At 61.2% G+C, this 19,096-nt stretch overlaps 1 protein-coding gene across 1 annotated transcript in view; it reads right to left on the reverse strand.

The window, feature by feature from the left end:
• LOC137376700 (loricrin-like) overlaps nucleotides 1–18,367 on the reverse strand; it is a 29,031-nt gene extending 10,664 nt beyond the window's left edge. The window contains exon 1 of the mRNA XM_068045675.1: nucleotides 17,662–18,367. Within this exon, the coding sequence (XP_067901776.1) occupies nucleotides 17,662–18,367 (706 nt within the window). The remainder of the gene's footprint in view (nucleotides 1–17,661) is intronic.
• Between the last annotated feature and the right edge of the window lie 729 nt (nucleotides 18,368–19,096).

A 19,096-nucleotide genomic window follows, 5' to 3' on the forward strand; every position in this document is an offset into this window, starting at 1 on the left:
TCTTCGCATCACTCCTCGTCCCATCACCAAACCTCCTCGCATCACTCCTCTTCCCATCACCACGCCTCCTCCCGTCAAAACACCTCCTCGCATCACTCCTCCTCCCGTCACCACACCTCCTCCCATCAAAACACCTCCTCGCATCACTCCTCCTCCTGTCACCACACCTCCTCCCGTCAAAACACCTCCTCGCATCGCTCCTCCTCCCATCACCACACCTCCTCCCATCAACACACCTCCTCCCGTCACCACACCTCCTCACGTCACCACACCTCCTCGCATCACTCCTCCTCCCATCACCACACCTCCTCGCATCGCTCCTCCTCCCGTCACCACACCTCCTCCCGTCAACACACCTCCTCCCGTCACCGCACATCCTCGCGTCACCACACCTCCTCCCATCAACACACCTCCTCCCGTCACCACACCTCCTCCCGTCACCACACCTCCTCGCATCACTCCTCCTCCTGTCACCACACCTCCTCCCGTCAAAACACCTCCTCGCATCACTCCTCCTCCCGTCACCACACCTCCTCCCGTCAAAACACCTCCTCGCATCACTCATCCTCCCGTCACCACACCTCTTCGCATTACTCCTCCTCCCGTCACCACACCTCCTCGCATCACTCCTCCTCCTGTCACCACACCTCCTCCCGTCAAAACACCTCCTCGCATCGCTCCTCCTCCCATCACCACACCTCCTCCAGTCACCACTCCTCCTCCCGTCACCGCACCTCCTCCTGTCACCGCACCTCCTCCGATCACCACACCTCCTCCCGTTACCACACCTCCTCGCATCACTCCTCCACCCGTCACCACGCCTCCTCCCATCAAAACACCTCCTCGCATCACTCATCCTCCCGTCACCACACCTCCTCGCATCACTCCTCCTCCCCTTACCACACCTCCTCGCATCACTCCTCCTCCCGTAACCACACCTCCTCCCGTCAAAACACCTCCTCGCATCACTCCTCCTCCCGTCACCACACCTCCTCCCATCAACACACCTCCTCCCGTCACCACACCTCCTCGCATCACTCCTCCTCCTGTCACCGCACCTCCTCCCGTCAAAACACCTCCTCGCATCACTCCTCCTCCCGTCACCACACCTCCTCCCGTCACCACACCTCCTTGCGTCTCTACTCCTCCCATCAACACACCTCCTCCCGTCACCAAACCTCCTCATGTCACCACACCTCCTCCCGTCAAAAAAAAACCTTGCACCACTCCTCCTCCCGTCACTACACCTCCTCGCACCACTCCCCCTCCCGTCAACTCACCCCCTCGCACCACTCCTCGTCCCGTCACCACACCTCCTCCCGTCACCACACGTCCTCGCACCACTCCTCCTCCCGTCACCACACCTCCTCCCATCACCACACCTCCTCCCGTCACTACACCTCCTCGTACCACTCCTCCTTACATCACCACACCTCCTCCCTTCACCACACCACCTCGCACCACTCCTCCTCCCTTCACCACACCTCCTCGCACCACTCCTCCTCCCGTCACCACTCCTCCTCCCATCACCACATCTCCTCACATCACTCCTCCTCCCATCACCACACCTCCTCGCATCGCTCCTCCTCCCATCACCACACCTCCTCCCGTCACCACACCTCCTCCCGTCACCACACCTCCTCGCAGCACTCCTCCTCCCATCACCACTCCTCCTCCCATCACTCCTCCTCCCATCACCACACCTCCTCGTATCACTCCTCCTCCCATCACCACACCTCCTCGCATCACTCCTCCTCCCATCACAACTCCTCCTCGCATCACTCCTCCTCCCATCACCACACCTCCTCGCGTCACCACATCTCCTTGCGTCACCACACCTCCTCCCATCAAAACACCTCCTCGCATCACTCCTCCTCCCATCACCACACCTCCTCCCATCAACACACCTCCTCCCGTCAGCACACCTCCTCACGTCACCACACCTCCTCGCATCACTCCTCCTCCTGTCACCACACCTCCTCCCATCAAAACACCTCCTCGCATCACTCCTCCTCCCGTCACCACACCTCCTCCCGTCAAAACACCTCCTCGCATCACTCATCCTCCCGTCACCACACCTCCTCGCATTACTCCTCCTCCCGTCACCACACCTCCTCGCATCACTCCTCCTCCTGTCTCCACACCTCCTCCCGTCAAAACACCTCCTCGCATCACTCCTCCTCCCATCACCACACCTCCTCCAGTCACCACTCCTCCTCCCGTCACCGCACCTCCTCCTGTCACCGCACCTCCTCCCATCACCACACCTCCTCCCGTCACCACACCTCCTCGCATCACTCCTCCTCCCGTCACCACACCTCCTCCCATCAAAACACCTCCTCGCATCACTCATCCTCCCGTCACCACACCTCCTCGCATCACTCCTCCTCCCGTCACCACACCTCCTCGCATCACTCCTCCTCCCCTCACCACTCCTCCTCCCGTCACCGCACCTCCTCCTGTCACCGCACCTCCTCCCATCACCACACCTCCTCCCGTCACCACACCTCCTCGCATCACTCCTCCTCCCGTCACCACACCTCCTCCCATCAAAACACCTCCTCGCATCACTCATCCTCCCGTCACCACACCTCCGAGCATCACTCCTCCTCCCCTCACCACACCTCCTCGCATCACTCCTCCTCAAGTCACCACACCTCCTCCCGTCAAAACACCTCCTCGCATCACTCCTCCTCCCGTCACCACACTTCCTCCCATCAACACACCACGTCCCGTCACCACACCTCCTCAAAACACTCCTCCTCCCCTCACCACACCTCCTCGCATCACTCCTCGTCCCATCACCAAACCTCCTCGCATCACTCCTCGTCCCGTCACCACACCTCCTCGCATCACTCCTCGTCCCATCACCAAACCTCCTCGCATCACTCCTCGTCCCGTCACCACACCTCCTCGCATCACTCCTCGTCCCATCACCAAACCTCCTCGCATCACTCCTCGTCCCGTCACCACACCTCCTCGCAGCACTCCTCCTCCCATCACCACTCCTCCTCCCGTCACCGCACCTCCTCCTGTCACCGCACCTCCTCCGATCACCACACCTCCTCCCGTTACCACACCTCCTCGCATCACTCCTCCACCCGTCACCACGCCTCCTCCCATCAAAACACCTCCTCGCATCACTCATCCTCCCGTCACCACACCTCCTCGCATCACTCCTCCTCCCCTTACCACACCTCCTCGCATCACTCCTCCTCCCGTAACCACACCTCCTCCCGTCAAAACACCTCCTCGCATCACTCCTCCTCCCGTCACCACACCTCCTCCCATCAACACACCTCCTCCCGTCACCACACCTCCTCGCATCACTCCTCCTCCTGTCACCGCACCTCCTCCCGTCAAAACACCTCCTCGCATCACTCCTCCTCCCGTCACCACACCTCCTCCCGTCACCACACCTCCTTGCGTCTCTACTCCTCCCATCAACACACCTCCTCCCGTCACCAAACCTCCTCATGTCACCACACCTCCTCCCGTCAAAAAAAAACCTTGCACCACTCCTCCTCCCGTCACTACACCTCCTCGCACCACTCCCCCTCCCGTCAACTCACCCCCTCGCACCACTCCTCGTCCCGTCACCACACCTCCTCCCGTCACCACACGTCCTCGCACCACTCCTCCTCCCGTCACCACACCTCCTCCCATCACCACACCTCCTCCCGTCACTACACCTCCTCGTACCACTCCTCCTTACATCACCACACCTCCTCCCTTCACCACACCACCTCGCACCACTCCTCCTCCCTTCACCACACCTCCTCGCACCACTCCTCCTCCCGTCACCACTCCTCCTCCCATCACCACATCTCCTCACATCACTCCTCCTCCCATCACCACACCTCCTCGCATCGCTCCTCCTCCCATCACCACACCTCCTCCCGTCACCACACCTCCTCCCGTCACCACACCTCCTCGCAGCACTCCTCCTCCCATCACCACTCCTCCTCCCATCACTCCTCCTCCCATCACCACACCTCCTCGTATCACTCCTCCTCCCATCACCACACCTCCTCGCATCACTCCTCCTCCCATCACAACTCCTCCTCGCATCACTCCTCCTCCCATCACCACACCTCCTCGCGTCACCACATCTCCTTGCGTCACCACACCTCCTCCCATCAAAACACCTCCTCGCATCACTCCTCCTCCCATCACCACACCTCCTCCCATCAACACACCTCCTCCCGTCAGCACACCTCCTCACGTCACCACACCTCCTCGCATCACTCCTCCTCCTGTCACCACACCTCCTCCCATCAAAACACCTCCTCGCATCACTCCTCCTCCCGTCACCACACCTCCTCCCGTCAAAACACCTCCTCGCATCACTCATCCTCCCGTCACCACACCTCCTCGCATTACTCCTCCTCCCGTCACCACACCTCCTCGCATCACTCCTCCTCCTGTCTCCACACCTCCTCCCGTCAAAACACCTCCTCGCATCACTCCTCCTCCCATCACCACACCTCCTCCAGTCACCACTCCTCCTCCCGTCACCGCACCTCCTCCTGTCACCGCACCTCCTCCCATCACCACACCTCCTCCCGTCACCACACCTCCTCGCATCACTCCTCCTCCCGTCACCACACCTCCTCCCATCAAAACACCTCCTCGCATCACTCATCCTCCCGTCACCACACCTCCTCGCATCACTCCTCCTCCCGTCACCACACCTCCTCGCATCACTCCTCCTCCCCTCACCACTCCTCCTCCCGTCACCGCACCTCCTCCTGTCACCGCACCTCCTCCCATCACCACACCTCCTCCCGTCACCACACCTCCTCGCATCACTCCTCCTCCCGTCACCACACCTCCTCCCATCAAAACACCTCCTCGCATCACTCATCCTCCCGTCACCACACCTCCGAGCATCACTCCTCCTCCCCTCACCACACCTCCTCGCATCACTCCTCCTCAAGTCACCACACCTCCTCCCGTCAAAACACCTCCTCGCATCACTCCTCCTCCCGTCACCACACTTCCTCCCATCAACACACCACGTCCCGTCACCACACCTCCTCAAAACACTCCTCCTCCCCTCACCACACCTCCTCGCATCACTCCTCGTCCCATCACCAAACCTCCTCGCATCACTCCTCGTCCCGTCACCACACCTCCTCGCATCACTCCTCGTCCCATCACCAAACCTCCTCGCATCACTCCTCGTCCCGTCACCACACCTCCTCGCATCACTCCTCGTCCCATCACCAAACCTCCTCGCATCACTCCTCGTCCCGTCACCACACCTCCTCGCAGCACTCCTCCTCCCATCACCACTCCTCCTCCCATCACTCCTCCTCCCATCACCACACCTCCTCGTATCACTCCTCCTCCCATCACCACACCTCCTCGCATCACTCCTCCTCCCATCACAACTCCTCCTCGCATCACTCCTCCTCCCATCACCACACCTCCTCGCGTCACCACATCTCCTTGCGTCACCACACCTCCTCCCATCAAAACACCTCCTCGCATCACTCCTCCTCCCATCACCACACCTCCTCCCATCAACACACCTCCTCCCGTCAGCACACCTCCTCACGTCACCACACCTCCTCGCATCACTCCTCCTCCCGTCACCACACCTCCTCCCGTCAAAACACCTCCTCGCATCACTCATCCTCCCGTCACCACACCTCCTCGCATTACTCCTCCTCCCGTCACCACACCTCCTCGCATCACTCCTCCTCCTGTCTCCACACCTCCTCCCGTCAAAACACCTCCTCGCATCACTCCTCCTCCCATCACCACACCTCCTCCAGTCACCACTCCTCCTCCCGTCACCGCACCTCCTCCTGTCACCGCACCTCCTCCCATCACCACACCTCCTCCCGTCACCACACCTCCTCGCATCACTCCTCCTCCCGTCACCACACCTCCTCCCATCAAAACACCTCCTCGCATCACTCATCCTCCCGTCACCACACCTCCTCGCATCACTCCTCCTCCCGTCACCACACCTCCTCGCATCACTCCTCCTCCCCTCACCACTCCTCCTCCCGTCACCGCACCTCCTCCTGTCACCGCACCTCCTCCCATCACCACACCTCCTCCCGTCACCACACCTCCTCGCATCACTCCTCCTCCCGTCACCACACCTCCTCCCATCAAAACACCTCCTCGCATCACTCATCCTCCCGTCACCACACCTCCGAGCATCACTCCTCCTCCCCTCACCACACCTCCTCGCATCACTCCTCCTCAAGTCACCACACCTCCTCCCGTCAAAACACCTCCTCGCATCACTCCTCCTCCCGTCACCACACTTCCTCCCATCAACACACCACGTCCCGTCACCACACCTCCTCAAAACACTCCTCCTCCCCTCACCACACCTCCTCGCATCACTCCTCGTCCCATCACCAAACCTCCTCGCATCACTCCTCGTCCCGTCACCACACCTCCTCGCATCACTCCTCGTCCCATCACCAAACCTCCTCAAATCACTCCTCTTCCCATCACCACGCCTCCTCCCGTCAAAACACCTCCTCGCATCACTCCTCCTCCCGTCACCACACCTCCTCCCATCAAAACACCTCCTCGCATCACTCCTCCTCCTGTCACCACACCTCCTCCCGTCAAAACACCTCCTCGCATCGCTCCTCCTCCCATCACCACACCTCCTCCCATCAACACACCTCCTCCCGTCACCACACCTCCTCACGTCACCACACCTCCTCGCATCACTCCTCCTCCCATCACCACACCTCCTCGCATCGCTCCTCCTCCCGTCACCACACCTCCTCCCGTCAACACACCTCCTCCCGTCACCGCACATCCTCGCGTCACCACACCTCCTCCCATCAACACACCTCCTCCCGTCACCACACCTCCTCCCGTCACCACACCTCCTCACGTCACCACACCTCCTCGCATCACTCCTCCTCCTGTCACCACACCTCCTCCCGTCAAAACACCTCCCCGCATCACTCCTCCTCCCGTCACCACACCTCCTCCCGTCAAAACAACTCCTCGCATCACTCATCCTCCCGTCACCACACCTCTTCGCATTACTCCTCCTCCCGTCACCACACCTCCTCGCATCACTCCTCCTCCTGTCACCACACCTCCTCCCGTCAAAACACCTCCTCGCATCGCTCCTCCTCCCATCACCACACCTCCTCCAGTCACCACTCCTCCTCCCGTCACCGCACCTCCTCCTGTCACCGCACCTCCTCCGATCACCACACCTCCTCCCGTTACCACACCTCCTCGCATCACTCCTCCACCCGTCACCACGCCTCCTCCCATCAAAACACCTCCTCGCATCACTCATCCTCCCGTCACCACACCTCCTCGCATCACTCCTCCTCCCCTTACCACACCTCCTCGCATCACTCCTCCTCCCGTAACCACACCTCCTCCCGTCAAAACACCTCCTCGCATCACTCCTCCTCCCGTCACCACACCTCCTCCCATCAACACACCTCCTCCCGTCACCACACCTCCTCGCATCACTCCTCCTCCTGTCACCACACCTCCTCCCGTCAAAACACCTCCTCGCATCACTCCTCCTCCCGTCACCACACCTCCTCCCGTCACCACACCTCCTTGCGTCTCTACTCCTCCCATCAACACACCTCCTCCCGTCACCAAACCTCCTCATGTCACCACACCTCCTCACATCACCACACCTCCTCGCATCACTCCTCCTCCCGTCACCACACCTCCTCCCGTCAAAACACCTCCTCACATCACTCCTCCTCCCGTCACCACACCTCCTCCCGTCAAAACCCCTCCTCGCATCACTCCTCCTCCCGTCAGCACACCTCCTCCCGTCAAAACACCTCCTCGCATCGCTCCTCCTCCCGTCACACCTCCTCCCGTCAAAACACCTCCTCGCATCACTCCTCCTCCCGTCACCGCACCTCCTCCCGTCACCACACCTCCTCCCATCACCACACCTCCTCGCACCATTCCTCCTCCCATCACCACACCTCCTCCCGTCACTACACCTCCTCGTACCACTCCTCCTTCCATCACCACACCTCCTCCCATCACCACACCTCCTCGCATCATTCCTCCTCCCATCACCACACCTCCTCGCACCACTCCTCCTCCCATCACCACACCTCCTCGCATCACTCCTCCTCCCATCACCACACCTCCTTGCATCGCTCCTCCTCCCGTTACCACACCTCCTCGCGTCACCACACCTCCTCCCGTCACCACACCTCCTCGCACCACTCCTCCTCCCGTCACCACTCCTCCTCCCATCACTCCTCCTCCTATCACCACACCTCCTCGCATCACTCCTCCTCCCATCACCACACCTCCTCGCATCACTCCTCCTCCCATCACCACACCTCCTCGCATCGCTCCTCCTCCCATCACCACACATCCTCGCATCACACCTCCTCCCGTCACCGCACCTCCTCACATCACCGCTCCTCCTCCCGTCACCACACCTCCTCACATCACTCCTCCTCCCCTCACCACACCTCCTCGCATCACTCCTCCTCCCGTCACCACACCTCCTCATGTCACGGCACCACCCCATGTCACCGCACCTTCTCCCGTCACCGCACCTCCTCCCATCAAAACACCTCCTCGCATCACTCATCCTCCCATCACCGCACCACCTCACGTCACCGCACCTCCTCACGTCACCGCTCCTCCTCCCGTCACCACACCTCCTCACCTCACCACACCTCCTCGCATCACTCCTCCTCCCTTCAGCACACCTCCTCGTATCACTCCTCGTCCCATCATCACGCCTCCTCCCGTCAAAACACCTCCTCGCATCACTCCTCCTCCCGTCACCACACCTCCTCCCGTCAAAACACCTCCTCGCATCACTCCTCCTCCCGTCACCACTCCTCCTCCCGTCACCACACCTCCTCCCATCAAAACACCTCCTCGCATCACTCCTCCTCCCGTCACCACACCTCCTCCCATCAACATACCTCCTCCCGTCACCACACCTCCTCCCATCAAAACACCTCCTCGCATCACTCCTCCTCCTGTCACCACACCTCCTCCCGTCAAAACACCTCCTCGCATCGCTCCTCCTCCCATCACCACACCTCCTCCCATCAACACACCTCCTCCCGTCACCACACCTCCTCACGTCACCACACCTCCTCGCATCACTCCTCCTCCCATCACCACACCTCCTCGCATCGCTCCTCCTCCCGTCACCACACCTCCTCCCGTCAACACACCTCCTCCCGTCACCGCACATCCTCGCGTCACCACACCTCCTCCCATCAACACACCTCCTCCCGTCACCACACCTCCTCACGTCACCACACCTCCTCGCATCACTCCTCCTCCTGTCACCACACCTCCTCCCGTCAAAACACCTCCTCGCATCACTCCTCCTCCCGTCACCACACCTCCTCCCGTCAAAACAACTCCTCGCATCACTCATCCTCCCGTCACCACACCTCTTCGCATTACTCCTCCTCCCGTCACCACACCTCCTCGCATCACTCCTCCTCCTGTCACCACACCTCCTCCCGTCAAAACACCTCCTCGCATCGCTCCTCCTCCCATCACCACACCTCCTCCAGTCACCACTCCTCCTCCCGTCACCGCACCTCCTCCTGTCACCGCACCTCCTCCGATCACCACACCTCCTCCCGTTACCACACCTCCTCGCATCACTCCTCCACCCGTCACCACGCCTCCTCCCATCAAAACACCTCCTCGCATCACTCATCCTCCCGTCACCACACCTCCTCGCATCACTCCTCCTCCCCTTACCACACCTCCTCGCATCACTCCTCCTCCCGTAACCACACCTCCTCCCGTCAAAATACCTCCTCGCATCACTCCTCCTCCCGTCACCACACCTCCTCCCATCAACACACCTCCTCCCGTCACCACACCTCCTCGCTTCACTCCTCCTCCTGTCACCACACCTCCTCCCGTCAAAACACCTCCTCGCATCACTCCTCCTCCCGTCACCACACCTCCTCCCGTCACCACACCTCCTTGCGTCTCTACTCCTCCCATCAACACACCTCCTCCCGTCACCAAACCTCCTCATGTCACCACACCTCCTCACATCACCACACCTCCTCGCATCACTCCTCCTCCCGTCACCACACCTCCTCCCGTCAAAACACCTCCTCGCATCACTCCTCCTCCCGTCACCGCACCTCCTCCCGTCACCACACCTCCTCCCATCACCACACCTCCTCGCACCATTCCTCCTCCCATCACCACACCTCCTCCCGTCACTACACCTCCTCGTACCACTCCTCCTTCCATCACCACACCTCCTCCCATCACCACACCTCCTCGCATCATTCCTCCTCCCATCACCACACCTCCTCGCACCACTCCTCCTCCCATCACCACACCTCCTCGCATCACTCCTCCTCCCATCACCACACCTCCTTGCATCGCTCCTCCTCCCGTTACCACACCTCCTCGCGTCACCACACCTCCTCCCGTCACCACACCTCCTCGCACCACTCCTCCTCCCGTCACCACTCCTCCTCCCATCACTCCTCCTCCTATCACCACACCTCCTCGCATCACTCCTCCTCCCATCACCACACCTCCTCGCATCACTCCTCCTCCCATCACCACACCTCCTCGCATCGCTCCTCCTCCCATCACCACACATCCTCGCATCACACCTCCTCCCGTCACCGCACCTCCTCACATCACCGCTCCTCCTCCCGTCACCACACCTCCTCACATCACTCCTCCTCCCCTCACCACACCTCCTCGCATCACTCCTCCTCCCGTCACCACACCTCCTCATGTCACGGCACCACCCCATGTCACCGCACCTTCTCCCTTCACCGCACCTCCTCCCATCAAAACACCTCCTCGCATCACTCATCCTCCCATCACCGCACCACCTCACGTCACCGCACCTCCTCACGTCACCGCTCCTCCTCCCGTCACCACACCTCCTCACCTCACCACACCTCCTCGCATCACTCCTCCTCCCTTCAGCACACCTCCTCGTATCACTCCTCGTCCCATCATCACGCCTCCTCCCGTCAAAACACCTCCTCGCATCACTCCTCCTCCCGTCACCACACCTCCTCCCGTCAAAACACCTCCTCGCATCACTCCTCCTCCCGTCACCACTCCTCCTCCCGTCACCACACCTCCTCCCATCAAAACACCTCCTCGCATCACTCCTCCTCCCGTCACCACACCTCCTCCCATCAACATACCTCCTCCCGTCACCACACCTCCTCACGTCACCACACCTCCTCGCATCACTCCTCCTCCTGTCACCACACCTCCTCCCGTCACCACACCTCCTCCCGTCAAAACACCTCCTCGCATCACTCATCCTCCCGTAACCACACCTCCTCGCATTACTCCTCCTCCCGTCACCACACCTCCTCGCATCACTCCTCCTCCCGTCACCACACCTCCTCCCATCAAAACACCTCATCGCATCACTCCTCCTCCCGTCACCACACCTCCTCCCGTCACCGAACCTCCTCCCGTCACCGCACCTCCTCCCGTCACCACTCTTCCTCCCGTCAAAAAACCTCCTCGCACCACTCCTCCCCCCGTCACTACACCTCCTCGCATCACTCCTCCTCCCGTCACTACACCTCCTCGCACCACTCCGCCTCCCGTCACCACTCCTCCTCCCGTCACCACTCCTCCACCCGTCACCACACCTCCTCCCGTCAAAAAACATCCTCGCACCACTCCTCCTCCCGTCACTACACCTCCTCGCACCACTCCCCCTCCCGTCAACACACCTCCTCGCACCACTCCTCGTCCCGTCACCACACCTCCTCCCGTCACCACACCTCCTCGCATCACTCCTCCTCCCGTCACTACACCTCCTCGCACCACTCCGCCTCCCGTCACCACTCCTCCTCCCGTCACCACTCCTCCACCCGTCACCACACCTCCTCCCGTCAAAAAACATCCTCGCACCAATCCTCCTCCCGTCACTACACCTCCTCGCACCACTCCCCCTCCCGTCAACTCACCCCCTCGCACCACTCCGCCTCCCGTCACCACACCTCCTCCCGTCACCACACGTCCTCGCACCACTCCTCCTCCCGTCACCACACCTCCTCCCATCACCACACCTCCTCCCGTCACTACACCTCCTCGTACCACTCCTCCTTACATCACCACACCTCCTCCCTTCACCACACCACCTCGCACCACTCCTCCTCCCTTCACCACACCTCCTCGCACCACTCCTCCTCCCGTCACCACTCCTCCTCCCATCACCACATCTCCTCACATCACTCCTCCTCCCATCACCACACCTCCTCGCATCGCTCCTCCTCCCATCACCACACCTCCTCCCGTCACCACACCTCCTCCCGTCACCACACATCCTCGCAGCACTCCTCCTCCCATCACCACTCCTCCTCCCATCACTCCTCCTCCCATCACCACACCTCCTCGTATCACTCCTCCTCCCATCACCACACCTCCTCGCATCACTCCTCCTCCCATCACAACTCGTCCTCGCATCACTCCTCCTCCCATCACCACAACTCCTCGCGTCACCACATCTCCTTGCGTCACCACACCTCCTCCCATCAAAACACCTCCTCGCATCACTCCTCCTCCCATCACCACACCTCCTCCCATCAACACACCTCCTCCCGTCAGCACACCTCCTCACGTCACCACACCTCCTCGCATCACTCCTCCTCCTGTCACCACACCTCCTCCCATCAAAACACCTCCTCGCATCACTCCTCCTCCCGTCAGCACACCTCCTCACGTCACCACACCTCCTCGCATCACTCCTCCTCCTGTCACCACACCTCCTCCCATCAAAACACCTCCTCGCATCACTCATCCTCCCGTCACCACACCTCCTCGCATTACTCCTCCTCCCGTCACCACACCTCCTCGCATCACTCCTCCTCCTGTCTCCACACCTCCTCCCGTCAAAACACCTCCTCGCATCACTCCTCCTCCCATCACCACACCTCCTCCAGTCACCACTCCTCCTCCCGTCACCGCACCTCCTCCTGTCACCGCACCTCCTCCCATCACCACACCTCCTCCCGTCACCACACCTCCTCGCATCACTCCTCCTCCCGTCACCACACCTCCTCCCATCAAAACACCTCCTCGCATCACTCATCCTCCCGTCACCACACCTCCTCGCATCACTCCTCCTCCCCTCACCACACCTCCTCGCATCACTCCTCCTCAAGTCACCACACCTCCTCCCGTCAAAACACCTCCTCGCATCGCTCCTCCTCCCGTCACCACACTTCCTCCCATCAACACACCTCGTCCCGTCACCACACCTCCTCGCATCACTCCTCCTCCTGTCACCACACCTCCTCCCGTCAAAACACCTCCTCGCATCACTCCTCCTCCCGTCACCACACCTCCTCCCATCACCACACCTCCTTGCGTCTCTACTCCTCCCATCAACACACCTCCTCCCGTCACCAAACCTCCTCATGTCACCACACCTCCTCACATCACCACACCTCCTCGCATCACTCCTCCTCCCGTCACCACACCTCCTCCCGTCAAAACACCTCCTCGCATCACTCCTCCTCCCGTCACCACACCTCCTCCCGTCAAAAACCCTCCTCGCATCACTCCTCCTCCTGTCAGCACACCTCCTCCCGTCAAAACACCTCCTCGCATCGCGCCTCCTCCCGTCACACCTCCTCCCGTCAAAACACCTCCTCGCATCACTCCTCCTCCCGTCACCGCACCTCCTCCCGTCACCACACCTCCTCCCATCACCACACCTCCTCGCATCATTCCTCCTCCCATCACCACACCTCCTCCCGTCACGACACCTCCTCGTACCACTCCTCCTTCCATCACCACACCTCCTCCCATCACCACACCTCCTCGCATCATTCCTCCTCCCATCACCACACCTCCTCCCGTCACTACACCTCCTCGCACCACTCCTCCTCCTGTCACCACACCTCCTCGCACCACTCCTCCTCCCGTCACCACTCCTCCTCCCATCACCACACCTCCTCGCATCACTCCTCCTCCCATCACCACACCTCCTCGCATCGCTCCTCCTCCCGTTACCACACCTCCTCACGTCACCACACCTCCTCCCGTCACCACACCTCCTCGCACCACTCCTCCTCCCGTCACCACTCCTCCAACCATCACTCCTCCTCCTATCACCACACCTCCTCGCATCACTCCTCCTCCCATCACCACACCTCCTCCAGTCACCACTCCTCCTCCCGTCACCGCACCTCCTCCTGTCACCGCACCTCCTCCCATCACCACACCTCCTCCCGTCACCACACCTCCTCGCATCACTCCTCCTCCCGTCAACACACCTCCTCCCATCAAAACACCTCCTCGCATCACTCATCCTCCCGTCACCACACCTCCTCGCATCACTCCTCCTCCCCTCACCACACCTCCTCGCATCACTCCTCCTCCCGTCACCACACCTCCTGCCGTCAAAACACCTCCTCGCATCACTCCTCCCCCGTCACCACACCTCCTCCCATCAACACACCTCCTCCCGTCACCACACCTCCTCGCATCACTCCTCCTCCCGTCACCACACCTCCTCCCGTCAAAACACCTCCTCGCATCACTCCTCCTCCCGTCACCACACCTCCGCGCATCACTCCTCCTCCCCTCACCACACCTCCTCGCATCACTCCTCCTCAAGTCACCACACCTCCTCCCGTCAAAACACCTCCTCGCATCACTCCTCCTCCCGTCACCACACTTCCTCCCATCAACACACCACGTCCCGTCACCACACCTCCTCAAAACACTCCTCCTCCCCTCACCACACCTCCTCGCATCACTCCTTGTCCCATCACCAAACCTCCTCGCATCACTCCTCGTCCCGTCACCACACCTCCTCGCATCACTCCTCGTCCCATCACCAAACCTCCTCGCATCACTCCTCTTCCCATCACCACGCCTCCTCCCGTCAAAACACCTCCTCGCATCACTCCTCCTCCCGTCACCACACCTCCTCCCATCAAAACACCTCCTCGCATCACTCCTCCTCCTGTCACCACACCTCCTCCCGTCAAAACACCTCCTCGCATCGCTCCTCCTCCCATCACCACACCTCCTCCCATCAACACACCTCCTCCCGTCACCACACCTCCTCACGTCACCACACCTCCTCGCATCACTCCTCCTCCCATCACCACACCTCCTCGCATCGCTCCTCCTCCCGTCACCACACCTCCTCCCGTCAACACACCTCCTCCCGTCACCGCACATCCTCGCGTCACCACACCTCCTCCCATCAACACACCTCCTCCCGTCACCACACCTCCTCACGTCACCACACCTCCTCGCATCACTCCTCCTCCCATCACCACACCTCCTCGCATCGCTCCTCCTCCCGTCACCACACCTCCTCCCGTCAACACACCTCCTCCCGTCACCACACCTCCTCACGTCACCACACCTCCTCGCATCACTCCTCCTCCTGTCACCACACCTCCTCCCGTCAAAACACCTCCTCGCATCACTCCTCCTCCCGTCACCACACCTCCTCCCGTCAAAACAACTCCTCGCATCACTCATCCTCCCGTCACCACACCTCTTCGCATTACTCCTCCTCCCGTCACCACACCTCCTCGCATCACTCCTCCTCCTGTCACCACACCTCCTCCCGTCAAAACACCTCCTCGCATCGCTCCTCCTCCCATCACCACACCTCCTCCAGTCACCACTCCTCCTCCCGTCACCGCACCTCCTCCTGTCACCGCACCTCCTCCGATCACCACACCTCCTCCCGTTACCACACCTCCTCGCATCACTCCTCCACCCGTCACCACGCCTCCTCCCATCAAAACACCTCCTCGCAACACTCATCCTCCCGTCACCACACCTCCTCGCATCACTCCTCCTCCCCTTACCACACCTCCTCGCATCACTCCTCCTCCCGTAACCACACCTCCTCCCGTCAAAACACCTCCTCGCATCACTCCTCCTCCCGTCACCACACCTCCTCCCATCAACACACCTCCTCGCATCACTCCTCCTCCTGTCACCACACCTCCTCCCGTCAAAACACCTCCTCGCATCACTCCTCCTCCCGTCACCACACCTCCTCCCGTCACCACACCTCCTTGCGTCTCTACTCCTCCCATCAACACACCTCCTCCCGTCACCAAACCTCCTCATGTCACCACACCTCCTCACATCACCACACCTCCTCGCATCACTCCTCCTCCCGTCACCACACCTCCACCGTCAAAACACCTCCTCACATCACTCCTCCTCCCGTCACCACACCTCCTCCCGTCAAAACCCCTCCTCGCATCACTCCTCCTCCCGTCAGCACACCTCCTCCCGTCAAAACACCTCCTCGCATCGCTCCTCCTCCCGTCACACCTCCTCCCGTCAAAACACCTCCTCGCATCACTCCTCCTCCCGTCACCGCACCACCTCCCGTCACCACACCTCCTCCCATCACCACACCTCCTCGCACCATTCCTCCTCCCATCACCACACCTCCTCCCGTCACTACACCTCCTCGTACCACTCCTCCTTCCATCACCACACCTCCTCCCATCACCACACCTCCTCGCATCATTCCTCCTCCCATCACCACACCTCCTCCCGTCACTACACCTCCTCGCACCACTCCTCCTCCCATCACCACACCTCCTCGCATCACTCCTCCTCCCATCACCACACCTCCTTGCATCGCTCCTCCTCCCGTTACCACACCTCCTCGCGTCACCACACCTCCTCCCGTCACCACACCTCCTCGCACCACTCCTCCTCCCGTCACCACTCCTCCTCCCATCACTCCTCCTCCTATCACCACACCTCCTCGCATCACTCCTCCTCCCATCACCACACCTCCTCGCATCACTCCTCCTCCCATCACCACACCTCCTCGCATCGCTCCTCCTCCCATCACCACACATCCTCGCATCACACCTCCTCCCGTCACCGCACCTCCTCACATCACCGCTCCTCCTCCCGTCACCACACCTCCTCACATCACTCCTCCTCCCCTCACCACACCTCCTCGCATCACTCCTCCTCCCGTCACCACACCTCCTCATGTCACGGCACCACCCCATGTCACCGCACCTTCTCCCGTCACCGCACCTCCTCCCATCAAAACACCTCCTCGCATCACTCATCCTCCCATCACCGCACCACCTCACGTCACCGCACCTCCTCACGTCACCGCTCCTCCTCCCGTCACCACACCTCCTCACCTCACCACACCTCCTCGCATCACTCCTCCTCCCTTCAGCACACCTCCTCGTATCACTCCTCGTCCCATCATCACGCCTCCTCCCGTCAAAACACCTCCTCGCATCACTCCTCCTCCCGTCACCACACCTCCTCCCGTCAAAACACCTCCTCGCATCACTCCTCCTCCCGTCACCACTCCTCCTCCCGTCACCACACCTCCTCCCATCAAAACACCTCCTCGCATCACTCCTCCTCCCGTCACCACACCTCCTCCCATCAACATACCTCCTCCCGTCACCACACCTCCTCACGTCACCACACCTCCTCGCATCACTCCTCCTCCTGTCACCACACCTCCTCCCGTCACCACACCTCCTCCCGTCAAAACACCTCCTCGCATCACTCATCCTCCCGTAACCACACCTCCTCGCATTACTCCTCCTCCCGTCACCACACCTCCTCGCATCACTCCTCCTCCCGTCACCACACCTCCTCCCATCAAAACACCTCATCGCATCACTCCTCCTCCCGTCACCACACCTCCTCCCGTCACCGAACCTCCTCCCGTCACCACACCTCCTCCCGTCACCACTCTTCCTCCCGTCAAAAAACCTCCTCGCACCACTCCTCCCCCCGTCACTACACCTCCTCGCATCACTCCTCCTCCCGTCACTACACCTCCTCGCACCACTCCGCCTCCCGTCACCACTCCTCCTCCCGTCACCACTCCTCCACCCGTCACCACACCTCCTCCCGTCAAAAAACATCCTCGCACCACTCCTCCTCCCGTCACTACACCTCCTCGCACCACTCCCCCTCCCGTCAACACACCTCCTCGCACCACTCCTCGTCCCGTCACCACACCTCCTCCCGTCACCACACCTCCTCGCATCACTCCTCCTCCCGTCACTACACCTCCTCGCACCACTCCGCCTCCCGTCACCACTCCTCCTCCCGTCACCACTCCTCCACCCGTCATCACACCTCCTCCCGTCAAAAAACATCCTCGCACCACTCCTCCTCCCGTCACTACACCTCCTCGCACCACTCCCCCTCCCGTCAACTCACCCCCTCGCACCACTCCGCCTCCCGTCACCACACGTCCTCGCACCACTCCTCCTCCCGTCACCACACCTCCTCCCATCACCACACCTCCTCCCGTCACTACACCTCCTCGTACCACTCCTCCTCCCTTCACCACACCTCCTCGCACCACTCCTCCTCCCGTCACCACTCCTCCTCCCATCACCACATCTCCTCACATCACTCCTCCTCCCATCACCACACCTCCTCGCATCGCTCCTCCTCCCATCACCACACCTCCTCCCGTCACCACACCTCCTCCCGTCACCACACATCCTCGTAGCACTCCTCCTCCCATCACCACTCCTCCTCCCATCACTCCTCCTCCCATCACCACACCTCCTCGTATCACTCCTCCTCCCATCACCACACCTCCTCGCATCACTCCTCCTCCCATCACAACTCGTCCTCGCATCACTCCTCCTCCCATCACCACACCTCCTCGCGTCACCACATCTCCTTGCGTCACCACACCTCCTCCCATCAAAACACCTCCTCGCATCACTCCTCCTCCCATCACCACACCTCCTCCCATCAACACACCTCCTCCCGTCAGCACACCTCCTCACGTCACCACACCTCCTCGCATCACTCCTCCTCCTGTCACCACACATCCTCCCATCAAAACACCTCCTCGCATCACTCCTCCTCCCGTCACCACACCTCCTCCCGTCAAAACACCTCCTCGCATCACTCATCCTCCCGTCACCACACCTCCTCGCATTACTCCTCCTCCCGTCACCACACCTCCTCGCATCACTCCTCCTCCTGTCTCCACACCTCCTCCCGTCAAAACACCTCCTCGCATCACTCCTCCTCCCATCACCACACCTCCTCCAGTCACCACTCCTCCTCCCGTCACCGCACCTCCTCCTGTCACCGCACCTCCTCC

The sequence above is a fragment of the Heterodontus francisci genome, chromosome 13 (genome assembly GCF_036365525.1).
Source record: "Heterodontus francisci isolate sHetFra1 chromosome 13, sHetFra1.hap1, whole genome shotgun sequence".
NCBI lineage: Eukaryota > Metazoa > Chordata > Chondrichthyes > Heterodontiformes > Heterodontidae > Heterodontus > Heterodontus francisci.